This window comes from Paroedura picta, chromosome 2 (genome assembly GCF_049243985.1).
Source record: "Paroedura picta isolate Pp20150507F chromosome 2, Ppicta_v3.0, whole genome shotgun sequence".
NCBI classification, from domain to species: domain Eukaryota; kingdom Metazoa; phylum Chordata; class Lepidosauria; order Squamata; family Gekkonidae; genus Paroedura; species Paroedura picta.
Genome location: NC_135370.1, coordinates 173,110,200 through 173,128,725, shown reverse-complemented (window position 1 = coordinate 173,128,725; position 18,526 = coordinate 173,110,200). Strand labels below are relative to the sequence as shown.

Here is an 18,526-nt window from a genome sequence, read left to right as displayed (position 1 = left end):
CCAACTCTATGATTCTATGGCCTGTGTGGCCTCTTCCAACTCTATGATTCTATGATTCTATGGCCTGTATGGCCCCTTCCAACTCTCTAATTCTATGATTCTATGGCCTGTATGGCCCCTTCCAACTCTATGATTCTATGATTCTATGATAATGGACAACAAGGTCTTGGGTTGAATCCTAATGTAGGAAGTCTTCCATAACACAGAGCATGCAGCCATGCGCCTAGACCCAATGGTTTAATTTTTCAGCCGAGCTCTGGTGTTGTCATCACACGCATCTTTCGAGACCATGAAACAAGCCACATTGAGATGTTTGGCTTCTGATATCCCAGTGGAAACGTTAGGGATCCGTGTGTTTCCTATAACAGCACATGGCCAACGTAACATCTTTCTCACAAATTGGCTCCATGCTCTGCTCCTTGGCTCCTCCAGAAGCGCAGCTCTGGCTGCCTCCCATTCTTGTTACGACTCCTCTCCCCTCGCCTCTGGCCTTGCCAGTTTCCTGCTCCCTTCTTGGTGCTCCCGTTCTCCCTGCCGCTGCCTCACCAGCTGTGTCATATCCTCTTATGAGTCACTGAAAGGGCTTAGAGCGAAGTCAAGGAAGAGCATCCATTTTCTTTGAGCCGCAGCCTAATCTGTGTAATCTGGCAGCCGGATCAGTCTCCGTGCGACGTCACAGCGGAAACACTTCCCCTTCGACAAGGAGCTCCAAGCATACGGCTCTTTCTACAGCCAGATTCTCTCAGTTGTGGTTTAGTCTTGTTTTGTGGTTAGAGGCCCTGCGCATGTAGAGATTGCGCTTTGCCAGGTTTCTGGAGAACGGCAATAAAGCATGTTCTCTCCGCTTCCAAGTTAGCGTGGAAAGGTTCTGTTTAATGTTCTGAGGCTCGGGCATCCCTAAATCAGGGATGGGGGAAGAGATGTGGATTCCTAATAGCCCCCCTCTCTTGGGGGCAGTTGAATCCTTCAGCAGGCCTGTTCATGGTGCTTTTAAAGCAAACCTTTAGCTGACCTTTAGCTTTGCGGCTGTTGTGAATGGTACTTGGATTATTCATGAATTTTCCGTGGGCAGGTTGTAGGAACACAGGGAAGTACTTGTGCTGGAATGAATACTCTTAATCAGTCCCAGAAGCAAAGAAAACCGTCGAATTCTGGCCTACATTGGACGTTCATATTGCTGTGCTAGGATCTCTGGCCAGGTAACCTTTGTACCAGCATGCTAAAAAATAACAGGGATTCCACATAGCCCATAGCCCATAACCTGTGGGCTAGAGTAGGCATTTCTGCTGGAATCTTGAAATCTCTTGGGAAGAAACCATTGATACTGTGTGTGAGGCAGTTCCCCAGATCTCTTTATAAAAGTAGTGGACCAAAGGGTAAATTCCTTTGTGTTTGTGGCAAGATAATCCCTGCTTTAGGGGTGAAGGGGCAGGAAGAGTCATTCTGTAGACTCCGTGCAATGGCTTGTTGGGAAGGACATGGCTTGCCCTGGCCTAGCAATGATGTGTAAGAAACAAGGTCTCATGTGATATTCCCAGCTAGAAGAGAAGCCCAGCTGGATCAGACCAGTGGGCCAACTAGTGCAGCATCCTATCTCACACAGTGACCAACCAGTTCTTCTGGAGGGCCAACAGCAGAGTATAGAGGCTGAGACCTTCATTAGAACATCAGAATAGTATAGAGGCTGAGACTTTCATTAGAACATTAGAACATCAGATGGATCAGACCAGTGGTCCATCTAGTCCAGCATCCTGTCTCACACAGTGGACAACTAGTTTCTCTGGATGGCCAGCAACAGGGCAGCCTATCTTCCATAAATTTCTGCTTTTCATTTTGGTTGCAAACAAATTCTAGAGCACTCTTTGTGCCTGGAAAGACAGGGTAGCAAAAGGTATCAATGGCACCTTTGGAATTCTGACAGGGTTTGGTGAGCGCAGTGACAAAATGGCTGCTACAGGAGGCGGAGCCAGCCGCAAAATGGCTGCCACATCTTGCCTTCAGTCACACAGTTCCTGGTGCTGTGGTAGCAGTTCCTGGTGCTGTGGTAGCAGATTCTGCCCAGACAAAGTTATAAAGAAATCTGCTTAGCCAATCAAATCCCCACCCATTTTTGGTGAGCACTGGGGACTTCTGGATCAACTAATCTGGTTTTAGAGCAAACCTGTGGTTCTCTGTTAGGTATCGTTTTGTCATTAAGGTCCCTGAATTAACCCGGCTTCAATTATATTGTGCATGCATCCTGTAAAACAGTGGTCCCCAACCCCCGGTCTTGGGACCGGTCCCGGCTCGTGGCTCAGCCGGTACCGGGCCGTGGCTCCTCCTCATCCTTCTCAGGGGCTGCCCTGCCACTCTGCCGCCGGCTCACCTTTGGTGCTCTCCAGCGGCCGCCATGGCTGGGGCTCCCCCTTGGTGTGGCACTGCACAGCTGCTGCTGGCAGCACCCCCCAGCGGGCAGCAGGAAGTCAGAGGCACCAGAGGGAAAGCAAGTGGAGCAGGGGCTCAGGCGGTGGCGGAGACATCCCTCGGCAGAAGACTACCCCCCGGGCCTCAGTAAAATTGTCAAGCGTTGACCGGTCCCCGGTGATGAAAAGGTTGGGGACCACTGCTGTAAAACACTAAGATTGTGACTGGTGTGTGATTCTCTCTCTCTCTCTCTCTCTCTCTCTCTCTCTCTCTCTCTCTCTCTCTCTCTCTCTCTCTCTCTCTTATTTTCCAAGGGAAACGTCAGATCCACCATCTGGGAAACCAGCTGCAACTCAACCAGCACTGCCTTGACACGGCCTTTAACTTTTTCAAGATGGCAGTGAGCAAGCACTTGACCCGGGGTCGGAAGATGACCCATGTGATCGCCGCATGTCTCTACTTGGTGTGCAGGACCGAAGGAACTCCACGTATCCTTTCACCTTTTAAACTTGGCCTTTCAAAAAAAAAAAAAACCCGTCTTGGACGCTGTGTCCTTCTGACCTCTTATCTTTCTTGGAACTCTTTGGAGCTATTTTTAGGACCTGGTCTCATTTTTGTGCGGTTCAGTGTTTACCTTTTTATGGTCTCTTGTGAAGATAGCCCGAGGAAACCTTTTGGACAGCGGGAATTGGTGCGAAGGGAGAGGTCTATTCTAGAGTGGAACCCAGCCCCCTAGAATTGGATCATAGAATCATAGAGTTGGAAGGGACCTCCTGAGTCATCTAGTCCAACCCCTGCACTGTGCAGGACACTCACAACCCTATCGCTCCTCCACTGTCACCTGCCACCCCCTTGAACCTTCCCAGAATCAGCCTCTCTGTCAGAGGGCTCTCCAGCCTCTGGTTAAAAATCTCCAAAGATGGAGAACCCACCATCTCCCGAGGAAGCCTGTTCCGCTGAGGAACCGCTCTAGCTGTCAGGAACTTCTTCCGGATGTTTAGATGGAATTTCTTTTAATTAATTTCATCCCATTGGTTCTGTTCCGTCCCTCGAGGGCAAGAAACAACAACTCTGCTCCATCTTCTCTATGGCAGCCTTTTAAATACTTCAAAATGGTTACCCTAACCTGCTTGGGGTTTCTGTTAGGGAAGGGCATTGAGAGACAGTTGGCCTCCCCCATTAGTTCATGCCATGTTTGATTATTTGTCACAGAAACCATTTTGAGGGTTCCGCACAATGAATAGTTATTGGTGCGAGCAATTACAAGGCCCTGTTTGTTAGCTATGCATGCCAAGGGCACAAATTAATCACTCTGACTCTCTCCTATGAATGATGGGAGCAGTTTGATAGTTACGAAGCATAAATGGTAACCTCCACAAATGTTCTTGGAATTGGGAGAATGTGGTTTGCTTTATCTGGAACATGGTCTTCGGACCTTGTCTTTTGAGTCTTGGGCCCATTCTGTACACATAGGATAATGCACTTTCAATGTGCTTTTGCAACTGGATAATCCTGTGCAGAACAGGATAATCCACTTCAAACGTGCATTGAAAGTGCCTCATCCAATGTGTGCAGAATGGGCCTTGGTTGCTGTTTAGTGAAATCTTTTCCTTCCAGATGAATTCTACTTGGGATTTTTGATACCCTCCAGTCCAATCTGGTCAATCTGGTCAATCTGTGGTCAATCTGTGGCTCACCAGGTATCCATGGACTAAGGTTCCCATGAGCCCCTGCCAGCACTGCCAGTAAGGGTTCATGAGAATTGTAGTCCATGGGCATCTGGGGAGCCACAGTTTGGCCACCCCTGCTCTAGTCCCTATCTGAATTCCATGCTGTTATTGTCTTGTGTGCCTCACAGTATAAAACTCGTTTGAGGACCTCTGCTTGTGCTGAATGATGGTTGCTAGTATTATGACATCATTCATGTCCAGAGCACTTACGGCCACCATGCTGCAACTCACCAGTGGCATGTAGATGTCACAACAAACTTCCATTTGCCTGTGATGGGTCCATGTTTTTTGCAGCTTTTAAGCTCCCCTTTCTCTTTATGTGCAGAGCAGGACAGCTGTTTTCCATCAAGTGCCTGGCTCATTGTCATTTGTGGGTGCCAGAGCTAACTGGAGCTTTATTTCTTCCATGCAAACTAGGATTTGGTACCCAGGTTAAGCGATGGTAGAGCCTCTTGTGGCGCAGTGGTAAGGCAGCAGACATGCAGTCTGAAAGCTCTGCCCATGAGGCTGGGAGTTCAATCCCAGCAGCCGGCTCAAGGTTGACTCAGCCTTCCATCCTTCCGAGGTTGGTAAAATGAGTACCCAGCTTGCTGGGGGGTAAACGGTAATGACTGGGGAAGGCATTGGCAAACCACCCTGTATTGAGTTTGCCATGAAAACGCTGGAGGGCGTCATCCCAAGGGTCAGGCATGACTCGGTGCTTGCACAGGAGATACCTTTTAAGCGATGGTTGAGAATTTTAGTGTGTGGGGAAGGCACACATACCTATTTGCCCAGGCCTTCAAAACCCACTGTTAGAATAGTTTCCAAACTACATGCATTTCTTGCATTCCTGCAGTTTGCAAAGGGTTAATAGGATCATAGAGTTGGAAGGGGTCCTCCAGGGTCATCTAGTCCAACCCCCTGGGGAATGCCACAAGAGCCAAGCACTGACACAATCCCTTCTGCCCTCCCACTTAGAAACTTCTGAAGTTTACAGAATTAGCATTTCTGTCGGATAGCTATCTAGCCTTTGCTAGATAGGATTCTAGGAATTCTTTCAGGTGCTCTCTGGAGCAAGGGAGAAGGCGAAGGGACAGAAGGAGGGAGCATGTGTGCACCATACCCTTGGGTTCATGTTCATCACAGACAGTGAGATTTGATGCACTATTTGAATGCAGCCGTTGGTGCAGGTCAGAAAGTCTTCCAAGGCAGGGAGGATCTTTCACTCACTAGCCGTGGGCGCTTTCAGTGAGCCATACAAATTTGCCTAGAGGCTCACAATTACCTTATAGAGCTGCTGGTTGAGGGGTTTTTTCAAATGCCTTTTGAAAGGACTTTCAGCTAATGTGCATGTGCAGAGAGCATTCCTCCTACCTCTTTTTGTGTGGACACTGAGAGGAGCAGAAGGGTATTGAGATTCTCTGATGGTAAGGATTATTCTTCTTATTTATTTATTTATTTGCTTACTTGTTTATATTTATGCATTTATTCAATTGTGCATTTATATACAGCCCTCCCATGCGGCTCAGAGCGGTTTACGGGGAACATGAATTGTGTAACAGTACAATATAAACTGGGCAACTGTACATTAACCATGAAGTACTCTCAACGACGAGCCTCTTGTGGCGCAGAGTGGTAAGGCAGCAGACATGCAGTCTGAAAGCTCTGCCCATGAGGCTGGGAGTTCGGTCCCAGCAGCCGGCTCAAGGTTGACTCAGCCTTCCATCCTTCCGAGGTCGGTAAAATGAGTACCCAGGTTGCTGGGGGGTAAACGGTCATGACTGGGGAAGGCACTGGCAAGACCACCCCGTATTGAGTCTGCCAAGAAAACGCTAGAGGGCGTCACCCCAAGGGTCAGACATGACCTGGTGCTTGCACAGGGGATACCTTTACCTTTTACTCTCAACGACAATAACCATAACGTCCGCAATAGTAAAACATTTTTCACTGTTAACATTACGCCCCCAACCTTACAGAGTGGGCCTGTCTGAATGGGAGCGGGTTCTGGGGGTCCAATAGATGTTGTTACTGATCTCCTAGTACTGATCTCCTAACCGAATGCCTAGTGGAAGAGCTCCCTTTTGCAGGCCCTGCGGAACTGTGTTAGCTCAGGTCTTCTGGGAGCTCATTCTCCAGGATGGAGAACGATCCGGTCCTGGTTGAGGCCAAACGTGCTTCCTTTGGGCCAGGGATCAGTAGCCTGTTGGCCAAGCATAGTGCTCTTTGAGGGGCATAGGCAGTAAGGCAGTCTCTCTGTGGTTCTCCTTTTCTATTGAGTAATGCTGAAGGCATGAGTTCCTTCTCTCTAGCTGTCTTGGTCCGAATCCCATAGTCCTAGCCTTGAAACTGGTGAGGTCATACTTCTGGCTCCTCCTCTTCCTGTGGCATGACCCTGCCCCAGGACTTCCTGCCATATGCCCGCCTTTCAGCAGTTACATTGTTCAGTAGATCTCGGGTCCGGAAAGTTGAAAACCATTGCCCCAAACCACAGTTCAGAGGAGTGCGAGTGCATTTCAAGCTCACCCACTCTCCCCTTCTCCTTTACACACACAGCTTTACTTATTTATTATGATATTATTATTTATTTATTAACCGCCACTCCCGAGAGGCTCCAGGCAGTTTACAAAAGTCCGACTAAAAACCCATTAAAACCTCATTAAAACGGACAATCACAACATCAGAACACAAGAAGAAAATATTTATTTATTTATTTATACATACATACATACATACATACATACATACATACATACATACATACATACATACATACATACATACATACATACATACATACATACATACATACATACCGCCCTTCCCTACGGCTCTACCCTCAACCCCCCGCTACCCTTCTACAAGAGGGAGGAGAGAGGAGAGATAAGTCAAAGTTGGCATTCGTTGTTTAACAATTTATTTTATTTTATTTATTCACTGGCAGTCTTCAAGCAAAGGTTGGATACACACTTTTCTTGGATGCTTTAGGATGCTTTGGGCTGATCTTGCGTTGAGCAGGGGGTTGGACTAGATGGCCTGTATGGCTCCTTCTAACACTATGATTCTATGATATTATAATTATTATATACCGCCCTCCCCGAAGGCTCAGGTCTGCCCATTTGTTCATTACCACAAGACACAGTTTGCTTCTGACGTGGTGAATTATAATTAGTATTGCCCCCCCGCCCCCCCCAAACCGGGGCTGGCAATCACAATTGGATAGAGATTTGCAGTGGTGGCTCTGACGGCCAAGGCAAGCCACGGTTGCCAGTCTGGATAGCATAACAAACCACGGTTTGCATTCAGCCACAGACTGCAAAACTGCGCGGGAGGAGAAGGGAAAGACGGGAGCATGCCAGTTCACGACTTGTTTTCAAGTGATCTGAACCTGGCAGTCTCATCAGAAGCTTCTCCGAGGAGCTCAGACATCACAGAGGAAACATTTCTGCCTGTCAAAGTTACAGGAAGCAATGTGTGGAAAATTATGATAAATGACACCAAAGGATTGGAAGCAAGGAAGCTGCAAAAAAAACGCCGAAGCTCCAAACAGACAGATCTCTGTGATGGCGTATCTGGTATTTTCAACTGCCAAATCAATTCCCTTTCATGTCTGAAAGTTCGCGGCTCGAAAATTCGGAGCTTGCCACCTGGCGAGTTTTGCTCAATCGGCCATTGATAGAAACTTAGCACAAAATAGGGAAATGCCAGGTCAGTGACACCCGACCAGATCTGCAAATTGGCTGTCGCCTCTCTGTTTCCTGATAATTCTGTTGGACGGGACACCCAACGCTGAGCAAGAAGCCCCGCTGTGCTATCAGAATCTTGCCGGGGACGATGTGGCAGAGTATGACTTTGAACAGTCCGGTGTTTTTAAAGCTTTTTGTGTGCAAAACGAGGCGTCTGTTCTCTAATTGGTTTGGCGACAGGGTAGTAACAAGGAATGTTATGGGTCTACTACGATCTTTAAAAAAAAAGGTTTTGTGGATCTAAATAGCTCCACCTCTCCCCTTGCAGTTACCTTGACATCCAAGTCCCGAGGATATAGCGGTCTGTATAAGAGGCCATCTGGCGCTGTGATCTATGTGGGCCTGTTACATAAGCTCCGACAGTAACTAGAGTGGATAACTAATTTTGCTTGATTCGAGAATCTGGCTGCATTAGGGTGGTTTTGTTTCGGCCGAGGTGCGCTTAAAATCCCCCACCTCCCTCTCGCTGGCTTCTTACACGTCCTCGTTTCTGTAACCAGGAACCTTTGGATTTGGCCCGAAAAATCTCAAGGGTGAATGGTAGCTTTGAAGAATCTTTTTCTTCCCTTACGGTATGATCCATCTCTTCCTGCATTAGCCCCTGCATGCGAGGGAGCAAAACTACAAAGGGATCTCCCTCCTATATTGGGTACATGTATTCCTGAGCACATTGCAGGGTACTCTGCTTTTACTGGGTCAGTGATGACCTGTGTTCTAGGTGCTTGAGGGTCAACAGTGGGAGGTAGACCTCCTTAGGACACCTGGGTTTTGGCCACGGTGTGACACAGAGTGTTGGACTGCATGGGCCATTGGCCTGATCCAACATGGCTTCTCTCATGTTCTTACTGGGCCCATGTGCTTCTCCCTTATGCACCTTCAGAAGCCGTAAGCACAAGCTACTTTGGTAACTGCACTTGGAGAGATTCCTTTGGGGATCCAGAGGGATAGCCATTATGCAGCAGGAGAGCATTATTTGAGTCTACTAGCACCTTAGAAAAAAACTAGATTTCCAGGGTATCAACCTTTGAGAGGCAAAGTTCCTTATGTTAGATATTCAGGAAAGAAGCTTTGACTCTTGAAAGGTGTTGCCTTTCTTGACCTTTTCTTACCTTTGAGAAACCCCTGAAACATTCTTTAGGTTTCAAGAAACCCCAGAGGTAGCACAATCGTGCAGAATATGGTTAGGAAGCAGAGCTGTGGACACGCCCAACCGGGGGCCCTCCCCTTCCCATCCCCTCCAGGCCCATCACTGACCATTTTGGGAGGTGGGGGCAGATGGGTCGACCCGAGAAACGTTTAACAAATTAAAAAATTATATAACGAAGTAATTAACTCCCACCCAATTGGGAAACCCTTCCAGGGCCATCAAGAAACCCCAGGGTTTCACGAAACCCTGGTTGAGAAAGCCTGCCTTGTACTTTGAATGTCTTGTTGGTCTTTAAGGTGCTTTTGGACTCGAACCACACTTTGTTGGGATCCAGTCCTTTATGAATGGTTGTATTTGTGGGAAGGGACAGATTGCAGTGTTTGTAGAGCTTGACCTATGGGGTTTGCTTTTGGCGGAGAAAGCAGAGCAGTAGCAGTTTTATCAGACAGCTCCTGGATTCTGAAACATATGTGTGTGTGAGAGAGAAAGAGATATTTTCTTCTCCCCAACCTTATCCTGGACATGCCCTTTATTGGTACTTTTGTGGAATGCTGATGCGATGTATACTTGGCTGGGGTTGGAGAGCGGGCAACGATCACATCCTAAGCAGACTTACGCCCTTCTGAGCCTATTGACTTCACCAAACGTGGCATGTTGTAATTCTGTCCAGGAGTGTGCTCTAAAGAAACACGAGTTGTGTCAGGAAGGTCCCAGTTTGAGTCCTGCATCAACCACAAGCTGAGGGGAGTAGATAGACTCATGGAGGAGAGGTGGCTACTAGATATGGTGACAGTCAACCTCTGAACCCCAGAGCCAGGTGGCAACATGAGGGAAAGGTCTCAACCTTGATGCCCTGTTGTTGAGCAGCCTTCTTCAACCTTTTGACCATGGAGGTTCCCCTGTAAGGTTTTTCAGGCTTCAGAGAACCCTGGAAGTGGTGACATGTCCCTTCAGAGTGCGGAAATAAGATGCGGAAGCCATGAATGGATTATTTGTGGAGGCCATTGTGGAGGAAGAGACTAGGCCTGTAGAGCAACAGGGGAAGTGGGCTCCAGTGATGCTAGTGATGTCGGTGACCATCTGAACTTCTGGGAAAAGCCGCATGATCCCAGGGTTCCTGGTACCCTGGTTGGGAATCCGTGGTCCAGAGGAACTGGCTGGCCACTGTGTGAGAATGCTGGACTAGATGGGCCACTGGTCTGACCCAGCATGGCTCTTATGTTATCATAAAGGCCTCGACCTCTATGCCTTGTTGGCCCTTCAGAGGAACTAGTTGGCCACTATGTGAGACAGGATGTTGGACTAGATGGACCCCTGGTCTGATCCTGCAGTGCTCTTCTGATGTTCTAATGAACTCTTCAGCATCTATTTTGTTGGCCCTTCAGAGGAACTGGTTGGCCACTGTGTAAGGCAGGATGTTAAGACTAGATGGACCAGTGGTCTGATCTTGCAGTGCTCTTCTGATGTTCTAATGAAGTCTTCAAAATCTGTGTTGTTGGCCCTTCAGTTGGCCCAACTGGTTGGACACTGTGTGAGACAGAATGCTGGACTAGATGGACCCTGGTTTGATCCTGCAGTGCTCTTCAGATGTTCTAATGAAGGCCTCGGCCTCCATGCCCTGTTGTTGGACCTCCAGAGGAACTCATTGGCCACTGTGTGAGGCAGGATGGTGGACCAGATGGATCACAGATCTGACCCAGCAAGGATCTTCTGATATAATGAGCAGTCATTGAGACTCAGTCCATGCCCCATCCCCTGATATGGAGACGTTAATATATTGTGGAGGTGTTACCTTGATGGATGTGAAGCTGAGCCTCTGTAAGTGCTGTGGGTTAAGTTAACGTGATCTTTCAATTGGTATGCTTCAGGTGATTTAACAAATCCAAAGTTTTGCAAACCAGTTAAGTCAAAATTCCTTCACCAAGAGAAGTTAATGATTGCATATAATCTGCACGAATCATGAAAATTAAACCAGTTTATATGTGCTTGTTGTGTTGACTTCTGCATCTGCAGAACCTCAGAAAGGTTGGGGAGACCTAAACTAGAGCCATGTGCACATAAGAACTTAAGAAGAGAACTGCAGGATGGTGCTGGCAGGGCCTCATGGGAATTGTATTCAATGGATTTCTGGAGAACCATAGTTCGGCCACCCCTGATATAGGCCATCATCCTGTATCACATGGACCGTTTCTGCACTGGGAACTTCACTGCCCCAGCTCCTATGCAGGAGCACAGATCGGGGGCAGATGAGGTGCACCGGGCCAAATTCTCCCCTGTGTGGGTGCAGGAAGAGGTGGGGCAACCTGCCATGACTAAAACTCCAGCCTGCAGCCCAGCATGAAACCTCCAGTGCATAAACGGTCATGGTGACCAACCAGTTGTCCTGGAAAGCCATCAAGTGGGCATAGAGCCCAAGGTCTTCCCAAGATGCTGCCTCCTTGCACTGGGATTGACTGCCTCTGAACATGAAGGTTTTCTAACTTTGAATGTGATAGTTCCTTCCTGAATTTGCCTAATCTGCAAAATTAATCCAGAGAGACTCCAGATTTGAATCTTCACTCTATCATGAGTGACCTTGCTGAGTGACCTTGGGTTAGTACGCCCAACCCTGTTGTTGGGTAAATCAACTAGTCTAGCCATTTTAGTCTGCCAAAAGCAGGGGTGGCCAAACTTGCTCTCCAGCTGCCCATGGGCTACAGTTTCCATGAGCCCCTGGGGCTCATGGGGATTGTAGTCCATGGACAGCTGGAAAACCATTATTTGGCCACCGGTGGTCTATAACAATAGGAAAGAGCCAGAGACCAGGAGCATCTTAAAGTCTTACAAAATTTGTGGCAGAGGAGGCTTTTTCGTGAGTCACGTCTCACTTCCTCGCCATTATCTGAATCAGTATCTGAATAAATGAACCATGACTCATGGAAGCTCATACCCTGCCACAAATTTTGTTTGTCTTCAAGGTGTTGCTGGGCTCTTGCTCTTTTCTTAGGGTAAATGGAAGACGGAACAATGTAAACCACTTTTTTTTATTTTGTTTACAGTATTACAGACCACCTTTCTCACTGAGACTCCAAGTGGGTTCATTACACCCTTTCACACACGGTAACTAATGCACTTTCAGTCCCCTTCCAGGGTACTTTCCAACAGGATATTACAGTGCAGAGGGTCAGTGAAGTGGATTAAAACCGCATTATTTAGCCTGTGCTAAAACACCCATTGTAAGTCAGTAGTGATGACAAATAGGATGTCCGGTAACCAGCAACCAGTGCCTTCGGATATCAGAAGCCTGGGGCCACCAGGAGGAACTGAAGGACAGTATAAGCATTCACATGACACCTTAAGTGGTACAGAAATTACATGGATAGGATCCATCTTACAACAAGAGAAACTCATGAAATGTTCTTCAGGCTTCCAGAAACCCCAGAAGTGGTTCAATCTATGCAGAATATGGTTGGGAAACAGAGCTGTGGACATGAAATGTTCTTCAGGCTTCGAGAAACCCCAGAAGCGGTTCAATCTATGCAGAATATGGTTGGGAAACAGAGCTGTGGACATGAAATGTTCTTCAGGCTTCGAGAAACCCCAGAAGCGGTTCAATCTATGCAGAATATGGTTGGGAAACAGAGCTGTGGACATGAAATGTTCTTCAGGCTTCGAGAAACCCCAGAAGCGGTTCAATCTATGCAGAATATGGTTGGGAAACAGAGCTGTGGACACGCCCACCCGGGTGTCAAGGGCTGTAAGAACTCACAACGTACTTCTATGAAAAGAAAGCTTTATTGAGAAGTTACTTCAGACACCCAAACTAGTGAAGTCAAATCTGCCCGATGATACATTTGCAGACCCTTTTCAAGAGAATTCTCCCGCCCAAAACTTGAAGGTTCCCAAGGGAGGGAGGGAAGGAGCACCAGGTGTAATAAACCAGGGAGTGTTACTTCTCACACGTCCACTGACAAGATAACTGTTTGTGTTACAAAGAGCAGGCCTTGCTGGCCGGGTCAAAAGACAAATAGTTCACAGCAAATCATGATAGCAGGGTACAGCAGACAGGTTTCGATTTCAGGCAGGCAGCTAAATATAATGGGTCGAGGTTACACAGAGACCCAAAAGCGAAAGGCAAAACTAAGGCTAAGCAAACATGGAGAGACTCAGGCTAACATAGAGATTCATGGCAGAGAGGAGGCACTGATCGGCCCATTATGCACGGCCGCCGAAACGGCGATTTCGGGTCACATGGAAAACGCGGAGGGGGAAGACGCGACACATACCGGTTATGTACGGGGCGGGGCGCGACAGCGGCAAAACCCAGAGTAACCAATTATGCACGCGGCGATCCGGGCGCCGCTTCTGGTTGCGCCCCTTTCACCCGGAAGCTGCGCTTTCTTCCGCATTTCACTGACGCGGCTTTTTCGGCGGCATGCACCGAAGCTGCGGCCGGTTGCAGCCGGCTCCGTGCGTTATCGGTGATTTTAGTCGCCACCATTCCACCCCGAATGTGCGCTTAAAACCCCCGTGCATAATGGGTCAACCTGACACCATTGGCCATTTTGGGAGGGGTGGCTGGTTCATACCACCTGATAAATGTTTAGCAAATTTTTTTAAAAATGTATAAATTAACTAACTCCCACCCATTAGGGAATCCCTTCCAGGGCCACCAAGAAACCCAAAGGGATTCGCAAAACCCTGGTTGAGAAAGCCTGCATTAAGTTATGCACAGTTCTCTTTCATTTAGCCCAGCAAATCTTTAAAAGTATTTTGTACGGTGTGACCCTATTACCTGCGCAAAGAACCTTCTTGGATACTTCAGTTTTGCATAGTTTGTGAAAAGCCAGGAGAGTGGGAGCGTTCCCCCCCCCCCCAAGGTTTAATTTGCAGCTTAGAAAGGTGGATAGGGAACTTGTTAGACCAGGGGTAGTCAACCTGTGGTCCTCCAGACGTTCATGGACTACAATTCCCATGAGCCCCTGCCAGCGTTTGCTGGCAGGGGCTCATGGGAATTGTAGTCCACGAACGTCTGGAGGACCACAGGTTGACTACCCCTGCTGAAAGGGACAGCAGGAGTAGTTCAGCAGTGGAATCAGCTGTCTAAGCAGGCAACAGCTGGACAGAGACTTATGGATGCTATAGATGAATCCTGCTTAAAGCAAGGGGTTGGACTAGGTGACCTCTATGGCCCCTTCCACAATTCTATGGTTCTGTGATTCTTTTCTGACCCTTGATGCGAAAAGTGGGGTGTAAAAGAAGTAAGTAAACATGTTGAAAGCTCATCCCAAGCTGCCAATAGGAAGGGTGCCTGGCTGATTTCTCTCTCGTCCTGATATTTTACACCTCCTGCAACCTTTGGACGAATTGCATGCAAGAACTTGTACTGTATAACTTCGGCAGGGAAGACTTTCGATCCTGCGGTTGTAACGTTAGGAAAAACGGCATGAAAGAGTCAGCGCGGCTAAAGACTTCCAAAGTAAATAGAGACTCGAACAACTGGTTATTCTGCTCTTAGGCCCCAAATTAGGAAGGGCTTTTTGAAGTTGCTGAAGCTAAGCATTTTCCATCAATTTGCTTCCCCCCCCCCCCCAACACACACATATACCCCTGTTTAATTTGCAGCTTGGACAAGCAACAGTCCTCAATTGTGCTTAATCTAAACGCTTTTTTGGGGGAAAAAACCATTTCCATCCCTTTAAATACATATATATGGCTGGATAGAAACAAAGAACGGTTCAGTGGCTGATCCCATTCCCGGGAGATAGAGTGCCGCGGAACGGATGAATGTGGTTTTTGACCAGTTTAACCGGTTAGTCTGGGATATGTAGCTGACCTCAGACATTGCCCCATGGAACAATATTTGCCTTTGATAGTATTTTCCAGGTGGAATACTTAATGTTTATGTTTAATATAAATGGGAATTGGGATGGAAAGTATGCAGGGGAGGGGGGCGGTGGTGGGAGGCATTGTGAGAAAGCCTGTTTTTTTTTTCGGACAAAGCAATCTCTGTGGGTTTTTCCAGTTTTATCATCCCTCTGTTTTTCCCATGCTGGGTGGAACAATGGGGTGGCATTTGCTCTGTTGACCCCTTGAGCCCCTGGAATTGTATGTGGATGTGCTCACCTAGGGGCAACTTCAGGCTGACGGGCTGTAATCTTTTGGATCCCCTGTGGACCTGTTTTTTAAAAAATCAGTGGAATGTTTACACATTTCCAGTCCCGTAGGACAGAAGCCGGTTTTGTTAGAAGAAAAGAAGTTTTTGTAACCTGCTTTTCTGTACCCTAAGGCAGGGGTAGTCAACCTGTGGTCCTCCAGATGTCCATGGACTACAATTCCCATGAGCCCCTGCCAGCAAACGCTGGCAGGGGCTCATGGGAATTGTAGTCCACGGACATCTGGAGGACCACAGGTTGACTACCCCTGCCCTAAGGAGTCTAAAAGTAGCTTACAATATCCTTTCTTTGCATTGGGCACCTTTTGAGGCAGGTGAGGCCGAGAGAGTTCTGAGAGAACTGGCCCAAGGTCACCCAGCAGCCTTCATGTGGAAGGGGGGGGGAGGAGTTGGTTTTTATACTCTTTTTCTCTACTTTAATGAGTTTCAGAGAAGCTTACAATCAGCTACTCTTTCTCTCCCCACAACAGGCACTTTGTGAGGCAGGTGGGGCTGAGAGAACTGTGATTGGCCAAGGGTCACCCAGCAGGTTTCATGGGGAGCAGTGGGGAAATCAAACTCCCTTCTGCAGATTAGGGTCTGCTGTTCTTAACCACTACACGGACTCTGATTTCTTAGCTGTCTTTCTTCCTTGCAGAGCTCAAGCCATAAAACATAGAATGAAATATATTAAAAACAGAAAGCCAAAATTGCTACTGAAGTTCACCAAATGCAGTCCTAACTAAAACAGAAGAAGACGAAGAAAGAGTTGGTTCTTATATGCCGCTTTTCTCTACCCGAAGGAGTCTCAAAGCGGCTTACAGTCGCCTTCCCTTTCCTCTCCCCACAACAGACACCCTGTGAGGTGGGTGAGGCTGAGAGAGCCCTGAGATTACTGAAGAAGAAGAGTTGGTTCTTATATGCTGCTTTTCTCTACCTGAAGGAGTCTCAAAGCGGCTTACAATCGCTTTCCCTTTCCTCTCCCCACAACAGACATCCTGTGAGGGAGGGGAGGCTGAGAGAGCCCTGAGATTACTGAAGAAGAAGAGTTGGTTCTTATATGCCACTTTTCTCTACCTCAAGGAGTCTCAAAGCGGCTTACAGTCGTCTTCCCTTTCCTCTCCCCATAATAGACACCCTGTGAGGGAGATGAGGCTGAGAGAACCCTGATATGACTGAGGAAGAAGAAGAAGAGTTGGTTCTTATATGCTGCTTTTCTCTACCCGAAGGAGCCTTAAAGCGGCTTACAGTCGCCTTCCCTTTCCTCTCCCCATAATAGAAAAGCCATGCCCCACTGTGGGCATGGTGTTTCCACACGTCCATCCATGCAGGCGTCACGGTTCTCAAAGCTTTGATAGCGCTTCCTCATCCAAAGAGAAACCTCTCATCACATTAAAACAGAGCATTTTGAAAGATGCCCCGTTGCTGTTTTCATTACGAGTAACGCATGGACCTTTTAATGCCGAGAACGCAAGAACGTGAGCTTGCCATCGTTAAAGACCCTTAGGCCTCGTACAAACATTAAAATTGAAAACAAGACCTGCGTGGGAACGCATGCCATCTAATTAGAGATCAGACCCATTAGGGAAGGAAGTTGAGGGTGCCGGTAAATACTCGTGACTCTGTGACTATGGAAGATTGCGCAAAACGGTGCATAAGAGGGCTTACCCACCATCTGGTTCACCCTGGTAGTCGCTGCAGCTGGCTGGAGGTAAACATCGATCTCCAGAACAACTGGCTGTAATTTTCCTTCCCACATAGGCCTTGTAGTGAGCATTGAATTGGAATGTTGCTCTGCCTCTAAACCAGGGGTAGTCAAACTGCGGCCCTCCAGATGTCCATGGACTACAATTCCCATGAGCCCCTGCCAGCATTCGCTGGCAGGGGCTCATGGGAATTGTAGTCCATGGACATCTGGAGGGCCGCAGTTTGACTACCCCTGCTCTAAACAAAAGAGCATGGTTCTGGCTAAGGGAAGCAGGATACAGGTGCGGCATCTGTTGTGGTGTGTTAACACCCTGTGTGTACCAGTTAGCTCCCCTCCTTCCGCGGGGGAGAACAAAATGTGGAAAAAGATTAAATAAGGACTCATTAGGAAAATATACGGACCGAGAGGGACACGAGGTCGATGTTTCAAATGTTTCTCTGCAAATCCCAAATGCATTTATGGCCTGTGGACAGTTTCAGCAGAAATAGTAGTTTATTTGTTAAGCGCCATCTCTAGGTATTGCGGGTTGGAATTTAAGGACAGTGTAGAGCAGGAGTAGTCAAACTGCGGCCCTCCAGATGTCCATGGACTACAATTCCCACAAGCCCCTGCCAGCGAATGCTGGCAGGGGCTTGTGGGAATTGTAGTCCATGGACATCTGGAGGGCCGCAGTTTGACTACCCCTGCTGTAGAGTTCCATCACTTATTTTCTAGGGTTGCCAACCTCCAGGCGGCATCTAGAGATCAGTAGCATTACTGCTGAGCTCCAGGCCCGTGATTTAATCTGAGATCCCCCATGTTTACCGTGTCCATCTAATTATAAATAGATCTGTTTCCCCACTCTCACCAGTAAGGTAGCAAGAATCTCTTTTCTCTTCAGCCTGGAGAAAAGAAGGTTGAGAGGGGACATGATAGCCCTTTTTAAGTATTTGAAAGGTTGTCACTTGGAGGAGGGCAGGATGCTGTTTCTGTTGGCTGCAGAGGAAAGGACATGCAGTAATGGGTTTAAACTACAAGTACAACGATATAGGTTAGATGTCAGGAAAAAAATTTCACAGTCAGAATAGTTCAGCAGTGGAATAGGCTGCCTAAGGAGGTGGTGAGCTCCCCCTCACTGGCAGTCTTCAAGAAAAGGTTGGATACACACTTTTCTTGGATGCTTAGGGCTGATCCTGCGTTGAGCAGGGGGTTGGACTAGATGGCCTGTATGGCCCCTTCCAACTCTATTATTCTGTGATTCTGTGAAGAATTTTGGCCCTGGCTGGTCTAAGGAGTGAGCTTAGCTAGTAGTTGTTTCGCCTGCCATCTTATTAACTTTAGTAATTATAATTATGGGGTATTTATGGGTTTTATTGTATTTTTATTCTTTTATTGTGTGAACCGCCATGAACCCAATCGGGAACGTCGGTCTACAGATTTAAATAATAAATAAATAATCATTTTATGGTCAAAGACGAACAAGTCATATAATTCAACATCAAAGATTTAGCTTACGATGTTAGAACGATATAGCAGACTCTATAAAAATATTACAAATTAACTCCCATCTATTCAGGAAACCCTTCCGGAGACGCCAAGAAACCCTAGGGTTTCACAAAACCCTGGTTGAGAAAGCCTTCATTATAAAAAAAACACACACACTAACCCCCCCACAAAATAATTAAAATTCTATTACTCCTT

At 47.5% G+C, this 18,526-nt stretch overlaps 1 protein-coding gene across 2 annotated transcripts in view; it reads left to right on the top strand.

Moving 5' to 3' along the window:
- The window catches only part of BRF1 (BRF1 general transcription factor IIIB subunit), a 307,644-nt gene that overhangs the window by 48,289 nt on the left and 240,829 nt on the right, over nt 1–18,526 (top strand). For both annotated transcript variants that reach the window (XM_077323870.1, XM_077323871.1), the window contains exon 3: nt 2,718–2,891. In XM_077323870.1, coding sequence (XP_077179985.1) covers nt 2,718–2,891 — 174 coding nt within the window. The remainder of the gene's footprint in view (nt 1–2,717; nt 2,892–18,526) is intronic.